At 46.1% G+C, this 16098-nt stretch overlaps 1 protein-coding gene across 3 annotated transcripts; it reads right to left on the reverse strand.

Moving 5' to 3' along the window:
* Positions 1-630: 630 nt before the first annotated feature.
* Positions 631-14101, reverse strand: Ddx24 (DEAD-box helicase 24). Of its 3 annotated transcripts, XM_090344749.1 has the most exons (10): positions 14001-14087; positions 13408-13489; positions 11799-12539; positions 10528-11037; positions 8126-8279; positions 7423-7938; positions 6384-6459; positions 3606-3794; positions 2411-2540; positions 631-1132 (listed from the first exon to the last, which is right to left on the reverse strand). In XM_090344749.1, exons 3-10 carry the CDS (start codon positions 12532-12534, stop codon positions 870-872), a joined length of 2574 nt encoding a protein of 857 aa, XP_090200875.1. In that variant the 5' UTR covers positions 12535-12539; positions 13408-13489; positions 14001-14087; the 3' UTR covers positions 631-869. The 3 variants fall into 3 exon arrangements, with proteins under 3 accessions (XP_090200875.1, XP_090200877.1, XP_090200876.1); XM_090344751.1 differs by lacking the exon at positions 13408-13489 and having other exon boundaries at positions 14001-14101; XM_090344750.1 differs by lacking the exons at positions 13408-13489; positions 14001-14087 and adding an exon at positions 13843-13984.
* Positions 14102-16098: the final 1997 nt, after the last annotated feature.

The following is a 16098-nucleotide window of genomic DNA, read 5'->3' on the forward strand; positions in this document are numbered from 1 at the left end:
ATCTCTCCCCTCCCAGGTTGTGGCAGTGGTGTCTTCTCACCCAGACGGACCTGGAAAGCTGAGTGACACCAGTGGTCACTTCCCACAATCCATTTCTACTAGGCCTCTGCCCCAGGAGCTGCGAGTATGGCCACGTCAGGAGGGCAGCACAAGCACTATGGGTGCAGAGTCAGCTCTGTTCCTCTTCATCCTTCCCTAGGACTCACAACCCAGGCTGAGGAAAAAGACTATTTGAAAAACAAAACAAAAGACGGGGAATGTAAAATTGTGAGCACAAGGCTATTCTGTCAGGGGAGTAGACAGAGGCTGGGCCAGATTGGAAGAGCGCCCCACTCCTATCAGCAGTGATAGGTAGCTCTGCGATGTGAAGAAAGCCCAAGGACAACGGCCTGTTCGCACTGCCTCTTCCCAGAGCCCAGCAGGGCAGGTGAGCAAAGGCGTGGAGGAAGAGGTCGCTGCTGCTGGGAAGAGCACACTAGCTAAAGCACTGTGTGATGACCTCAAATCAGAAGCACTAGATAGTATTCCCACCTGGTCAAGGAACCTGCACTGTGCTGGCTCAAAGGGTTTCTAAGCTGATGACAAGGCCAGAGCCCCCACCTCCTGGCTACAAATATCAGGGTGACACTCTGCCTCTCAACACTGGTTTTAATTCAGGAAGTCAAGCGGAATACACAAGAAACTTGTAAACACTGGAACACAGATTAAGTTGCTGGATAGAATTCTTGAAAACACAAATCCTGCTGAGGACCCTCCTGCTAAGAGTAGAAGAGTGGGAGAGTTTTCTAACAGGAGAGGGTTGAGTGAACTGCAAGGGTGGAAAGGTCTTCACACATAACCAGAGAACAGACACCACTGAGCAGGAGCAGTTAACTTGCACTGGTACTTGGCTGTGGTGGCTCTTGCAGCTGCCCCTTGGGTGGCTTCCTTTTCTGTTTGGAGAGGCAGCTCAATGCAGACTCGCCTTTCCTTGGGGCTATCGCGAGCTGGGGCAGCCGGCCAGACTGGGTGGGGTATTTGGTCCTCAGCTCCTCTTTGAACAATGGCTGGGCGAGCAGGTGGCGCAGCTCCTTCTTCAGGACCTTCATCTGCTTTTGTCTCCTCCGCTCTTCCTGCAGGTCAGCTTTTCCTCCTAGAGACACAATACAAAGACCCTATTTACTCTGGAAACATTATTTACTTTGAACTAGTGGTAGCTTGACAGGAATTGTACCAACTTTCTAACCACACAGGAAGGATATGTAGGACCACTTTCCTGAATTCCCCATGAAAACCCTCAAGAAATTATCAATTTACAGGTAAGGTGACTCAGCCTTAGAAGTCCCCTAAGAGCATGGTTCTGCCTGTCCAGCAAAGATAAGCCAAGTCTCCTGAGAGAAGATCCATTTTCTGTCTTCCTGCCCCTCTGCTGTCTGGTAACCTGACAGCCACAGTTCCCTCAGGAGACAGTGTTCACAGCTCCAGCCAGAGCTGTGACTGCCAAGCAGATGTGGGAAGATCACAGATAGCACCCAACCATCTTCAGAGGAAGAGGAGTCAAGGCCTCCACAGGCCAGAGCTAAGATTATCTCTGTCATCAAGCCATTGCTTTGGTGCCCAGTGATTGTTGTTGGCTTTGGCACAGACTGGCTAACACCTTGGCTGAGCTGCACTGATAGTGGGAGGAGTGCTGGCTCTGACTTTGGTGTCCTCAATTCCAGATGTAGAGCTCTCAATTCCAGCATAATCAGGGCCCCGAACCCTGGACTCTAGCTCACAAATAGGGCTCAGACTACTGGTCTAAGTTGATGAAGCTGGTTCACGAACAAATCTTTCTCTCTCTGAGCATCTAGTTCCCATTTGTGGAAGGGTAATAACTGCCACTGAGTTGGCCTCATGAAACTACAGAGGTGAAATGAAATGATGACACGAGGATGCGCTGTTGGTATGGAAGGTAGGTGTAGTAGGAAGTCACGGAAATAACCGCTTAAAATGTATCATGTACCTTTTGATCACCAGGCACTCTTTAATCTTCGCTACCATCCTATTAGTTCCATTTTACAGATGAGGAAACAGGTTTTACAGGAAACAGGTACAACAGGGAAGTTAAATAACATAGCTCAGTTAAGGGAATGGGTGACCCAAACATGGCTGTGTGGCCAGAGGAGAGCCTGCTTCCTGTGCTGAGCGGGCTCCATGGCTATCCATGGGCGGCAGAGGCTCCTCAGATAAGACATTAGGAGCCTAGGACATTAGGAACTGAGGGCATTGGGCTCATCTAGGCTCATTTGTGATTAAGGGCCATGATGCTAGAAGGAACAGGCTCCTTGTTGATTCTGCGAGAGTCTGGATGGCTCCAACTAGGCACAAGTTTAAAGACAAGAAAAGCCAAATGGACCTCCCTCAGTTCCCCAGCAGCCCAGGGCCTTACCTTTGTACATGTCTTCTTCCAGCTCAATCTCTAGGGCAGCTGCTGCCTGTTCAAGCCAAGAATTGTGCAGACAAGCCTGGAAGTTTCGATACTCAGCTTTCTCAATCTGACGAGCTAAACGGATTCGCTCCTGAGGGGCAGTAATAGGAAGTATTTGTCTAAGAGAAGGCTCAGACCTCACTAAAGTATTTTTATTCCTTTTCTTGTAGGTCAGAGACCAGGACTCCAAGTTAGTAGGCGCAGCTTTTGTTCACTGGGAAGCACTCTACCAAATGAGCCATGCCTCTAACCTCTGTATTTTAAAAAACATATTGAGGTCAGTGGCCAGTAAATGTAGCTCACTTCTCATGAAATGCTCTTATATGGGCACTCACGTATACACATGTGCATATACACGAGCACAAGAGACAGCCTTCCTAACAATAAAGTATACGCCTTCAAGCCTGTTCCAGCAGGACTAACTTACAGATGGTCCACAGTGAAACCAAGGAAAACTCCAGACATGTCTGGCTTCCTTAACTTCAGCGACAGGACATGTCCCTCTCTATCTACCCCCTCCCTGCCACGAGTGATGATGTAGGACAAAGACAAGGATATAGAAGCTGCTCCCTTAATTCCTGGCGCTCCATCCGCTCTCTGCCTCTCCATATCTCTACTGCAAGATGAAATCTATTCTCCCACCATGACCATGTGCCTACCAGCACCATGATACTCCACTAGTGCCTGAACTTTTCTGGAGTAGGCCGGCTCAGGAGCCCCCCCTCTGGGAAGGGGACCACCCACTCTGGCACCTGATACACTATGATACATCATAAGGAGAACTTACAGTGAATTCCCATCCAAGACAGAATGTCCTGACTCTCTTGAATGTTCCAGGCCTTTAATATCTGTCTGAGAACCATCTCCCCTGCTGCCCTCAGGTGTAAGCTAACATGTTCACTGTCTAGAGGGGCCAGGGGCAAGAATAGGGAGGCTTCAAGGCTAGACAACCAAGAACAATAGCTATGGGTGAGAGGAGAAAATGTGTCACACTTTGGTCACTCCCCCATTTCTCAGTCCTGGCACTTGCAGCCTATTCACATGTCCTGCTGTCAGTTTCCTGGGGTGGCTGCTGGGCAATGTCATAGGAAGGAGCTCTGAGGGAGCAGAGTTCCCCGCACCCAGCATCAGGGCTGTAATGTAACCTCTCCTTTACCTTCACTATATCCATGTACTTGGTCTGCACAGGGAAAAGTGGAATGTCCTCATCTTTCTTCAGCGTTTTATAAATTTTCTTAAAGTTGATTACATCCTCAGGTCCAATCAGCATCAGGCTGAGGCCTTCTCGGGTGGCCCGAGCAGTTCGACCACTTCGGTGGATATAAATCTCTGAGGTGCGAGGGACCTGTCAAATCAAGAACTGGGATCAGCACAAGGCTGGGTGATGGTCCTGCAGTGATGGCTGCTGACACTGCTCTTCCTCTACAGCCACATTCCCAATCCAAGGCCTCCTCTCTGCTGGCTAGGCAGGTCAGTGGACCAAGCTGTCCCTGTCCCCTAGTCCCACATCCAAACTCCCTCCAGGTCTAGCCCACATCACTGTGTAGGTTCTACCCTTCGAATGGCCCTCACCTTGGCCCGGCTCCACCTGGCCAGTCACTTTTTATCTGATCTCAAGCCCTCCCCATTCACACTTCTCCTGACATCAGCGTTGTCTGGAATCTCAGCTCTGATGGTAATAATCCCTAGCTGAAGAAAATTCACACTCTTTACGAACTCCGTAGAGGTGACTGCTGATGGTACTCACATCCAGTAGTTACTGAGTGACTCTATTAGGCCAGGCAACAGTAAGTATTCGGCATTCTTCACAACAATATAAAACAAATACTTCATCTTCATTTTATAGACCAGAAAACACTAAAACACAGAGGACAAATGATTCTCCCGGTCACCCACTGAAATGGTAGAGGCAGGATTTGAAGTGAAGAAGTGGAAGTGAGACAGCATGCTGAGCCCAGGCTACACTGCGTCTAACACAATTGCTATTCACACACCCAGTGTGTGGGTGCTGCTGCTCTCCTCCTCCGTCCTGTGGCACACAGCAGCCTCTCCATGGGACCAGGTAAAAGCTCAGTATCTTTTTTAACACAATACTCTGAACAGCCAACTATCAACTCTTCACCACAGTTCTAGAAATGAGTTCTATTTGCCATTGTTCACTGTCCCAAATTATTGCACTGGCCCCAGAATCATTCAACTACTACAGGCCCACACAAACAAGCCCAAACTCTCCTCCTCCTCCTTCCCTCTGCATGTCCAAATCCTGTCTCCCATCCTTTCAGTCTCATTACGCACTTTGTAACTTTTCAGCACCTTCTGCTTTGTTATGGCTGTAGTCATCCCCTCTCTTTTGCTACATGTGACACTTCTTAGGAGCTGGGACCATATCAGGTTCATCTTGGTACCTTCCTCAAAGACTAACCAAGCCACTTCCCCAAATAGAAGTAGAAATGTGTAACCTGAAATTGGTACCCTAAGAATTTTTTTTGCCAGTCCTGGGCTTACACTCAGGGCCTGAGCACTGTCCTTGGACTTTCTCAAGGCTAGAGCTCTACCACTTGAGCTTCAGCACCATTTTCGGCTTTTTTCTATGTATGTAGTACTGAGGAATCGAACCTGGGTCTTCGTGCATGCGAGGCAAGCATACTACCACTAGGCCAAACTCCCGGCCCTACCCTAAGAATTTTTTTTAAGTGCAAAAAGGAAAAATAATACAAATGTTGTAATAGCTACCCTTTATTGAGATGCTCAATTTAGTTGTCATGACAGTCCCATGAGGCAGGTGGCATTATTAGTTCCAGTTTATATTGACACTGAAATAGGAAGTGCTAACTAATCTTCCCCAAGTAAGACAGGCTGAGGTTCAAACCCTGGAAGGCTGACACCAGAGTCCATATCCCTGACACAAGTATATGCAGACATTCACTAGGTGCATATACTAATGCTACTGCCACTAAACATTTCGGGCTTATGATGTGCCAAGTAACTTAAGTGCTCGGAAGTGGCACTGTGGCTCAAAGGGTAGGGCAGTAGCCTTGAGCCAAAGAGCTCAGGGACAGTGCCCAGGACCAAAGTTCAAGTCCCATGGACGACAAAAAAATAAAATAAACAAAAGCACCTAATTTGACTTAAGTACTTCCCAAAGAACTTGGAAGTATAGTAAGTGCCATTTGGTAAATGAGAAAATTGAAGAACAGTGATAAATAGCTTCTTCAAGTTACATGGCTGGAAGTTAAGTCAAAGGAGATCTTAACTACCCCTCTCTACTTCTCAGTGTCAGGATAACCTCTTATACATGCTATGGTTTGAATATGGTTTGTCCCCATTAAAACTCACGATGAGGCTTAGTTTCTCAGGGTAGCAGTGCTAGGAGGTGAGGCCTAGCAGGAAGTATGCAGGAGCATTCACTCAAGGGAGTGAATTCCTGCTCTTGCATGCTAGGTTACCCGGAGAAGGGGCTGTTGCAAGTGTAAACCTATGTTTCCTATGCCTGCCTATGCTTCCTTATGCTCGGCCTCTACACTTGCCACCTGTTTGCTCTTTTACCTTGAGGCTCCCACCAGGAGCTGAGTAGGTGCTGGTACCATGCTCATGGACTCTACAGCATGCATTAAGAGCTAAAACCAATCCCTGATTTTATATTAGAGCAACAGAAAAAAGACTACAGCACATATTTACCATCCAGCTTAAGGAAAATCTAAGACCTAATATCAAGAAGCTTGGAGAAGAGGGCTATTTGACATTGGATAATGCCAAGCAATCTTTTCTAGACAGGATCTCACTTGTGTTTCTGAAGTGGCAGCAGTGAGCACTAGATGCCAGTGATAATATCTGTTAGAGAGCCGTAACACCAATAACTGCTCCTCCCTCTCCTGACCAATGGTTTAAAAAACCCCACCATACTCAACACAGGAAAATGCCTTCATATCCCTACCTGGTAATGGATGACATGTTGGACTTTAGGAATATCCAGACCACGAGCAGCAACATCTGTTGCCAAAAGAACACAGCTGTGGTAGAGACAGACAGCAATTCATAATTATAAATAGCAATCTTTAGTCAAATTCTCACCACCTGCTAGCACTATACACACTACAATCCTTGCAATTATCCTGTGAGAAAATACTATTACCTCCCATGTATAAATTAAGAAACCGAGGCTCAGAAAGATGAACTTCCAAAGTATATATAAGCCTTGGAATCAAGATCCAAATCTGAGCCTCACTGACATAAACCAATGTGCCATTCCCTACAATGACAGAAGGGCCTTCTAGGCATTGAAGCCATCTCTGTGTTGGGTCAGTTACATCATCTCCTAGTACTCTCCCACTAATTCTCTCGAGTCAACACAGATTTTCTTACCCCTCTCTCAAACAATGTGTACCCTGTTCCTTGAGTATCAGTTTGACTCAAAGGGGTAGACGGGCAAATAGCATGCAAAGGATTCTGGGGTCTAATTGACTTAAAGCCCAGCTCTGTAACTTCCAGGTTAAAATACCTGGTTAAAGCTGATCTCATTTATGCAAATAGTGATGATGGTAGCTTAACACTTAGCAAGCACGTACTATGTGCCAGAGAGCATTCCAAACATTTCACATGCATGAATTCTCAATCGTTTTATCCTTACAATCCTGCAGGGAGCTTACAGTGTTAACCCAACTCTAAGAAAATGGAGTTAAGCAAAAGAAGTTAAACAACTTGACCACCTAGGAAGTAAAGGAGTCAGGACTTGATCTTTAACTCAAGAATGTTCTAGGTGGTTGGATGTGATACTATCTCACAGGGCTTTGTATTCCAAATACGGTGCTAAATACATACATACATACAAACATACATATATACATACATATATGTGGCCTTTTGCCGCAAAAGGTTCTGTGGAATAAGAGGGTTTTCTATCATTTATTCTGCTACATCTGAGTCCCCCCAATCCTGAGGCTAGCGGCCAAGCCTCTGGGATATGACTGACTTACTCTTCCAAATGGGCAAACTGCTCCAAGTTCCTGAGCCTCTGCTTCTGGTGCATGCAGGCATGTAGGGTCAGCGGCATTATATCCAGGACTTTGAGGAGCCCCGAGAGGCGTTTGATACAGGAGATGCTGTTGGCAAACACCAGGCTGCGTCCAGGATACTGCATGAGGAAGTAATACAAGTAGAAATCTTTCTCGTCTGCCTCACAATGGATCTTGGTCTCAGTAAGTGTCTCCACTGTACCCTCCTTTCTTGTGAGGTCAATGACTTTTGGCTTGCCCCTCAGACCAATTTTATGCATGAGAAGGTCAAGTTTGGCAGTTTTGTCCATTTTCTTTATATGCTTCTTATGCAGGATTCGAGCAGGAACTTGATGCACCAGGGTCAGCGTGGCAGAAAAAACAAGTGTCTGTCTCTTTGGGTTGTACTGGGAGTCGTTAAGCATCTCTAGCAGCTGGGAAAGCTCAGCAAAGTGGCCTTTTTCAACCATACGGTCAGCCTCATCCACTACCAGGCACCTGCAGATACAGACAGCCACATCTTAGGCTAGTGACAGCCAAGGGGAGCCATATGACCTCCTTCTACCAACTGCATGCACACTCATCCATCCCCATGACCTGCAGTAACCACACCGTTACAGTGCCTCAACTAGTCTCCCTCAGGCTCACTGAGTGGGGATGGAGGGGGAGAGCTGTCATCTCTCACCTCAGCTGCCGGAGGTTGCTCAAATGGGAATGCTTTTCTTTAATTAGCTCCCACAGCCGGCCTGGAGTGGCAACTACTAGCTCAGGGTGGCGGCTCAGCATCCGCTGCTGTTTCTGTGTGGACATCCCACCAACCAAAATGGCTGTTTTAATTCCTGTGGGACAGAAAACACAGGGTTACTGTTACTCAGTCTGGCTTTTTTTTTTTTTTACATGATTAATATGCGCCTTGCTCCAGGTGAGTGCTGAAAAAGATGGCCTCGCCTGACTGCTGAACCCACTCCTAGAAGGCTTACCACTCTGTGATATGGACCCTGTTTACTCCTATAGCCTCATTTCTTTCTAGTCCTTTCCTTCCAATCACAACCAAAAGGCTGAACTTGAATCCAGTAATGCTTATCTCCAAAGCTCTGGGAAACGTGAGCAGTGGTTCATGTACTACAATGCAGGGAAGGAAGTTAGCTTCAGCTAGGACATACCTGTTAGAAATCCCTTCTTAGCCCCTGAAATGGAAGGAATTTGAAGCTCTTCTAATGCCCAGGGCTGTTTTTCTCACTAGTAGAGCACTTCTCATAGTATTCACCTGTAGTATCATACAGGCAAAACAAAATGCCCTAAGAACTAAATTAAATGATGCTTTTATTAGTATAAAATTAAAATTACACTGAGCACTCTGCCTCTGAGGAATTCTGAGAGAACTAAGTTCTTAAGAGTTTAGTTCTCTTTTTCTTCAAAGCTCAATAACAAATTATTATTGACCTTGTGGGCCAGATGGTCTGTCACAATTAACTCTATTCTGTCACTGTAGCACAAAAGCAGTCACAGGCAATAGGTAAATATGAAGTTAGGCTCCAATAAAACTTTATTTACAAAACCTAGCAGTTGTTAACCTCTACCCCAAGCATCAATTACATCCAGTACACTAATCCTCTATGTGTGTGTAGAAGGGCTTTAGTTTCTTTGGAAGAACTGAGAAAACAGCACTCCGGGTTTCTTCCTATCCTTCTTTTATGAGACGGTATTGTTATGTAACCCAAGTTAGCCTTGGACTTTCCATCCTCCTGTCTCAGCCTCCCCAGTGCTGCGATTATGAATGTGTGCCACCATATCCTACTCAATTTACTTGCTATAGGACTTAATACTTAAAAAAAAGGTCACTGGACTTCAATGACTCACGCCTGTGATGCTATTCAGGAGGTTGAGACAGATCTGAGGATAGCAGTTTAAAGCAAATCTGGGCAAGAAAGTCTGTGACATGCTTATATCCATTGAATCACCAAAAAGCTGGAAATGGAGCTGTGTCTCAAGTGGCAAAGTGCTAATTTTAAGCAAAAAAACCTCAGGGAAAGCATTCAGTCCCTGAGTTCATGCCTCAAGACTGGCATAAGAAGAAAAATCCTTATTAGCATATATAGTTGTATAGAGAATTTCATTGTAAAATTATTTTGCTTTTTCTCAATTGTGACGCTTGAACTCCAGGCCTGAGCGCTGTCCTTAAGGTCTGTTTTTGCTTCAAGGTGAGAGCTCTATCACTTGGAACCTCAGTTCTACTTTGTTTCTGGTGGTTAAACAGAGATAAGAGACTCACAAACTTTCTTATCTGTGCTGGTTTGGAACCACAATCCTCATATCTCAGCCTCTGGAGTAGTTAGGATGACAGGCATGAGCCAGCTCCCAAATGTGGCTTTTTCTTTTCTTTTTTTTTTTTTGGTACCAGTCCTGGAGCTTGAACTCAGAGCCTGAGCACTGTCCTTGGGCTTAACCCTCAAGGCTAGAACCCTACCACTTGAGTCACTGTACCACTTCCAGCTTTTTCAATGTATGTGGCACCAAGGAATCAAACTCAGGTCTTCATGCATGCTAGGCAAACAATATACCAAACTCCTAGCCTCTAGCTGTGGAATTCTTATATTTTAATTAGTCACGGATCTTTCATCTTTCTCCCTCATCCCCACCCCCTTTTAAAATTATTTATTACTCTCAATACTGTCTCTTATGGTCACCACAACAAAATTTTTACTCAGAAAATCTTATCTGGACACTTACTGGTGCTACCTACTATGCTAGGTGCTGCAAAAGACACAAAGACTGGAAAGAGCTTCCCCCCTTCCTTCTAACACTTGGCAACAAAACAGCTGAAACCTAATTTGTTAATGACAGGAACCTAATAAAATACCCCTACCAGTAACAGTGTAAGTGAATAATTAGATACTGATCCCGATACACACAATGGACTAGACAACTACATCTAATTGACGGGAGAGAAGAAAAAGCAAAAATGAGGGCTTAATTCTATGGCAGCTGAGAATGGATTCCCCACACAGCAGAAGCCGGAGTTCATTCATCTGGACGATCTCATATTTAGGATTTGCTCAGAAAATATTAAATGCAACTAAATCTCACCTGTAAACTTAGCCACAGCATCAATATGCTGCTTGACTTGCACAGCCAGCTCTCGAGTGGGAGTCAGAACAAGTCCAAGCAAAGGACGCTGTGGACGAACTTCACAGGTACCAGAGTTGCCATCCTGCTCCTGATTTAACTCTCCAGTCTGTTCTTCATCAAGCTGCTCTTCATTTTCCTTCTGTTCAGGGACAGGCTCCTCCCTGATCAGGGAAGAAGGCCCTTCACCAGCATCGTCGTCATCATCATCATCACCATCATGGAAGACCAATTCCTGGTCTGAGACAGAGGCACCATTCTTAGCTCTGGCCTTAGCTCCAGCCTCACTGAGCAGATCTTCAGTATCAAGTCCAGACTCAACAGGCAACATGTCAGCCTCAGTTCCAGACTCAGTCTTCATCTCCCCTGATGGCTCTTCAGAGTTACACGAGATGGGGGAAGCCTTTCCCTTGTGCCACTGTAACACGGCATGAATCATCGGAATGGCAAAGGCAAGTGTTTTCCCACTTCCTTACAAATAAAACAAAATGAAACATGCAAGTCAAATGATATGCATACTTCTGTGTGCAGTTTATTTTTCTCACAGAATAACAAACACAGGAATTGTCATAAATCACCTGACCAGTCCCTCTACTCTACACAAGATAACCCCCCCCACACACACACACACAGCCAAGGCTGCCAGTGGGAATGCATAATTAGGCCATCTCAAGAAGTCTAGGGTCTGAGGACATCAGTGATGACTATCAACATCCAGATAATGAAACCAATAAAGAAGGAAAAACAAGGCTGTGTGTTTTCTTGTGGCTATTCACCACACTCAAATCCTTCCAATGAGAAGCAACTCATCAATCCCCATAGCAACTCTTTTTAAGTCTGGATAACTCTTGAGAATAAAGATAGTTCTTCCTTATTACATGGGTTAAGATGGCTCTCCAGCAGACTGACCTTAGCCCTATTTGGAAAAGGCTAAATAACAGGGAAGAAAAAATACAATTTGCCTAATACCTGCAACATATTATATAAACTCTACTAGCATTTAACCTTCACAACAATACAAGACATAAGTAGTGTTATTATATTCATTGTATAAGAGTTTATTGTTTTGAGTTTTATCAACAAGGGGCAGTATTCAGACCAGAGATGGCTGACTTCTCAACACCTTTATTCACCATTGCCTTTGTGAATATGTTAATGGTCTCCTCTCCCCTAATCTTCTAGCAGCTCTAGATTCAGTCCAGCTTTCCTGACCTGGCCAGAGCTTCCCTTACCTGTCTCAGCAGCCCCAAGGATGTCCAATTTGTCACGAATGGCAGGTGCCAAGGTCAAAGCTTGGATTGGTGTTGGTGCAGAGAAGCCTAGAAAGCTAAGTGCTCGGAGAACAGGCTGGGGCACAAACAGGTTCTTCCAAGCGGAAACATCTGCCTTCTGGTCATGCACTTCGGGCATCCAGGTCTTTGCTATTTTGGGCACCTTAGGGACAGCACTTTGAGAAGGCTGTAATTTTTTTTTCCCTTTGTTTTTCTTCTTTTTTGGAACAATCTGTCCAAGGCTATCTGATACCATCTCCTCTACCTTTGGATCAGAACTAACAGTGTCATCTCCTTGGGACTCTGGCTCAGTATCTTTGATTTCCAATTCTTTCTGGCTAGTGGTTCCTTCAATAACCAGTCCATCTTTATGCTTCTTCAGTTTCATTTTTTTCTTTGGACAGCTAGATTGCCCTCCTTTTCCCTTTTCCTCTTCCTCTCCCTCCTCCTCTGAAACAGCTTGTGCCTTTCTCTTCTTGGGAGACTGCTCTGAAAACAGACTGGAAGGATTCTTGCCAGAGACCAACTGGTAATCTGTCAATTCCTCAAAGCACACCAAGTCATCCATCTGTCCATCTGCAAATACATTTGGGTCGATCTCTACCTGCTTCCATTTCCCTATAACTTTGATGCCCTTTGTCTGAAACTTGCCACGACTTGGTGGCTTATGTCTTGATTTTGTCTCCTTCAACTTCATGGTTGCTGAAAAGAAAAATATTGTTCCTTTAAGTAGTGATAAAAGAATAGGGTTCAGGGGCAACAGCTATTCTCTAAGCAACCTATTAAGTATTAGAAATTAAATGTGTATGTGTGTGTGTGTGTGTGTGTGTGTGTGTCTGACAGAGGGAAAGGAGGAGAGAGAGGAGGAGGGAGAGGGAGACTGAACAGGGCTTCTTTGATCTTTAAAAGGGAAGAGATATGGTAAGATTTATATGGATTATGCAAGTAATTTAAATTTTGAAAAGTGGGAGGAAATGAGGCTTGTTATACACAAGTCATATTGCAGAGAATAAAGATCTGAGGTATGTTTATTGTTTGTATGTTAGGAGTTTGGGATAATCTTCATTAAAAACTCACTATATGTGGAAATTAGATCCAAGTTATAAACATATACACATGCATATATACATAAACAAACTGACTAATGTATACTCAGGAGGATTCCTGGTGTAACTCCTTTAAACAACTAAGGAATAATTTAACAAAATAAATACCAGAAAACTGAAACACTTGGGGATGGTGGTGCCAAGGGGAGAAAGGTAGGCAAATGGAGAGAGGAAAGGTGGACATAACATTCAATACACATATGTGAAAATGGAGCCTGGTAACTTGAGGGGATGGATGGGGTTAAAAGAGATGGGGGAGAAAAATGGAGAACATTGACCAAGATGCCCTGAAACCCCTTTGTACAACTACTTAGAGATCATTTAAAAAGAAATAAAAAGCATTGAGCTTTCTTCCCTCTTAAGAAGGCCAATGTCTGGTTCCATCATGACGTGCCCTTTTGCCAAATGGTTGTTAAAAACCCATCCGACTTTTGTCATTCCACTTTAAGTCATTTAAAAGAAACCTTGGAGCACAACTTGAGTAGAACTCGATCCGGGCTCTCCTGGTTTTCGGGGTTTTTTTTTTGGAGCAGACAAGAATCGACTCTGCAGAAAAATCAAAGATAAAGGTCGGTTCAGATCTGGACGCACGGCGTGGGTCCACGGGAGGGTGTCAGGGGCCTCAGTTTCCCCACGGGCATCACCGAGTGAGGATGCGCCTCGGGCTCCTGGGCCTAGGGAGCCAGTGACGCACGTCCAATTCCAGGAGCATGGCGCCCCAGCACGAGGGTGGGGGCGGGACCCGCGGCGCACGCGCACTGACAACCCCACCACCCCCACCGACCAGCGGGGCGCCAGGACCGCGGGGGACCGGGGCGAGCCCCCAGCGGCCGTGCGCTCCAGGGTCTCGCCCTGGCGCTCTCAGTCCCCCTTCGAGCCCCACACGGCGCGCGACCCACCCAAGTTGAGGCCTGCGGGCCTAGACGCCTCAAGGAGTAGCACGGGATGCGGGGACAGCCACGCAGCTCGGCCGGGGGACCCGGAACCTGCGGCCTCCTCTGAGCCCCGGGAGCCCAGCAGTCTGGGGACAGTCCTCGCTAGGAGCCCCGGGCCTCACCGCATCGGCCGTCACCGCGCCGTACCTCGCCGTGCGCGCTCGCCTGCCGACTCCTCACGCTCGGACTCCGCGGCGGCGACTCAGCTGCAGCGCCCACCGCAGTTCCGGGGCGGAGCTTCTACGGACGAGCCCCAGCTGCAGGAGGAAGTTCCGCCTCCAGAACAAATATCACCACCTGATTGGCTGTCGTGCGGCTGTCCGCGGCGCAAGCGCAAGAGGGGGGCGGCGCAGCTCTGGCTCCGCCTCGCACACTGGGGCGCCCTGGCTCGCGGCGGAACGTGTTGTCTTGTATTATTCTTCCAGGTTTGGTTCAATAGCGGCTCGTGTATTGAGTCCCACTGCGTGTCGGAAGCTTTGCACACCGGTCATTGCTAAGTCCAAGGCTGTGAGGCTGGGTGTGTTTTGTTTCCCCCCATGTTTACTTGGAGGTGTCGTCTTTGTAAAACTTCTTTTTTTCCAGGACACTATAGGAGATACACATATACGGTTATCTCCAAAGAAAATATCCTTGTGTTATTAGTGCATTTGTGTTGATATGGTTTTATTTTAACCTAACACATAGTGTTCTTCAACTGGCCATTTTCATTTTAAAATTGTTTTGGTGGTACTAGGATTTGAACTCATGGCTGTGTGCTCTACTACTTGAACCGTGCCCCCAGCCTTTTTTTTTTTTGCTTTTGTTATTTTTCCAGTAGGATATCATGCTTATTCCCTGGGGGTGGGGGCCTCCTACTTTTGCTTTCCTTGTAAATAGGATGACTGATTCATCACACCATATGTTATGGCGTCTCACACCTTTTTCCCAGGTTAGCCCTGAACTATGATCTTCTAACCCCTCCCCAGTATTTAGCTGAGCCTTCAGCTGCCCCCTCCCCTTTTTTTCTATTCTGTAAGTTTCCTTCACTTTTAGTTGTTGCTTTTTACCTCATAATAACCATGTCTCTACTAGCAACAACAAAGATTTTAATGAGGACTACTGGACATGTTCTTTTGGGGTGAATTATATCAGAGAATATGAAAAGTCCTGTGTTTGTCAGACCCTATCACCTGCATAGAAGCTATATAAGGGAAGACTTGGGAGTAAATGGAAACATTATCCCCAAACAAGTCATTCAACAAATGTATGCTGAGTGCTCACTTGAGCTATGAGTGCAGTAGCAGGTCAATTAATAACTGAGAACCTCATGGAGCTTTAATAATGGGGAGAGGGCTTTGTCTTTTCCTGTTCCACTTTTGGAGCCTTTGGGAGCTGTGATGCCTGGCCAGAGCTAGTCCAAGGTGCCCAGTCAAGAGTGAGCAAGGGGGCGGGGCGTAGTGGTTCACAGCCTGTAATCCTAGCTACTCAGGGGGCTGAGATCTGAGGATCAAGGTTCAAAGCCAGCCAGGGCACAAAAGAACCTGAGGCTCTTATCTCCAATTAATCACTGGAAAAACCGGAAGTGGGGCTTGGCTCAAGGTTAGGGTGGTAGCTTGAACTGAAGAGCTCAGGGACAGCGACCAGGTGGAGTTCAAGCCCCATGATTCCCCCCCTCCCCAAAAAAAGAGTGAACAAGGGGACTGGGAGCATGGCCTAGTGGTAGAGTGCTTGCCTAACATGCATGAAGCCTTGGGTTCATACACAGAAAAAGCCAAAAGTAGTGCTGTGGCCCTAGTGGTAGCGTGGTAGCCTTGAGCTAAAGAAGTTCAGGGACAGTGTCCAGGCCATGAGTTCAAGCCCCAGGACTGCCCCCCCCCCAAAAAAAAGAGTGAGCAAGGATGGTGGGAGAGGCTTGGACTTTCCATGCTCAGTAGGGTGAAGAGGAAGCCTACATGGGTCAGGTTTGTACATGCTGCAAAAAGGGAGTAAACCCATTTGTCATAATCAGTAGAAACCTTGGGCTCTCCTAGCAGAGATTTACAATAGAGCAAAACCTAGACACAAAGGCCATATAGGATGATGCTAAATGAAAAATGAGTGATTGTTGTCCTTAATGTACTATGTTATCTCTCATCTCTTTTGCTGTCCCTTGGTTATCTCATAGTTACAGTATTTTACCTTGTTATCTAATATATTGGATATATTTGTATTTGGTTATTTGAAATCGGATAGGGAAGAGGA

The sequence above is a fragment of the Megascapheus bottae genome, chromosome 14 (genome assembly GCF_031878675.1).
Source record: "Megascapheus bottae isolate mThoBot1 chromosome 14, mThoBot2.hap1, whole genome shotgun sequence".
Taxonomy (NCBI): domain Eukaryota; kingdom Metazoa; phylum Chordata; class Mammalia; order Rodentia; family Geomyidae; genus Megascapheus; species Megascapheus bottae.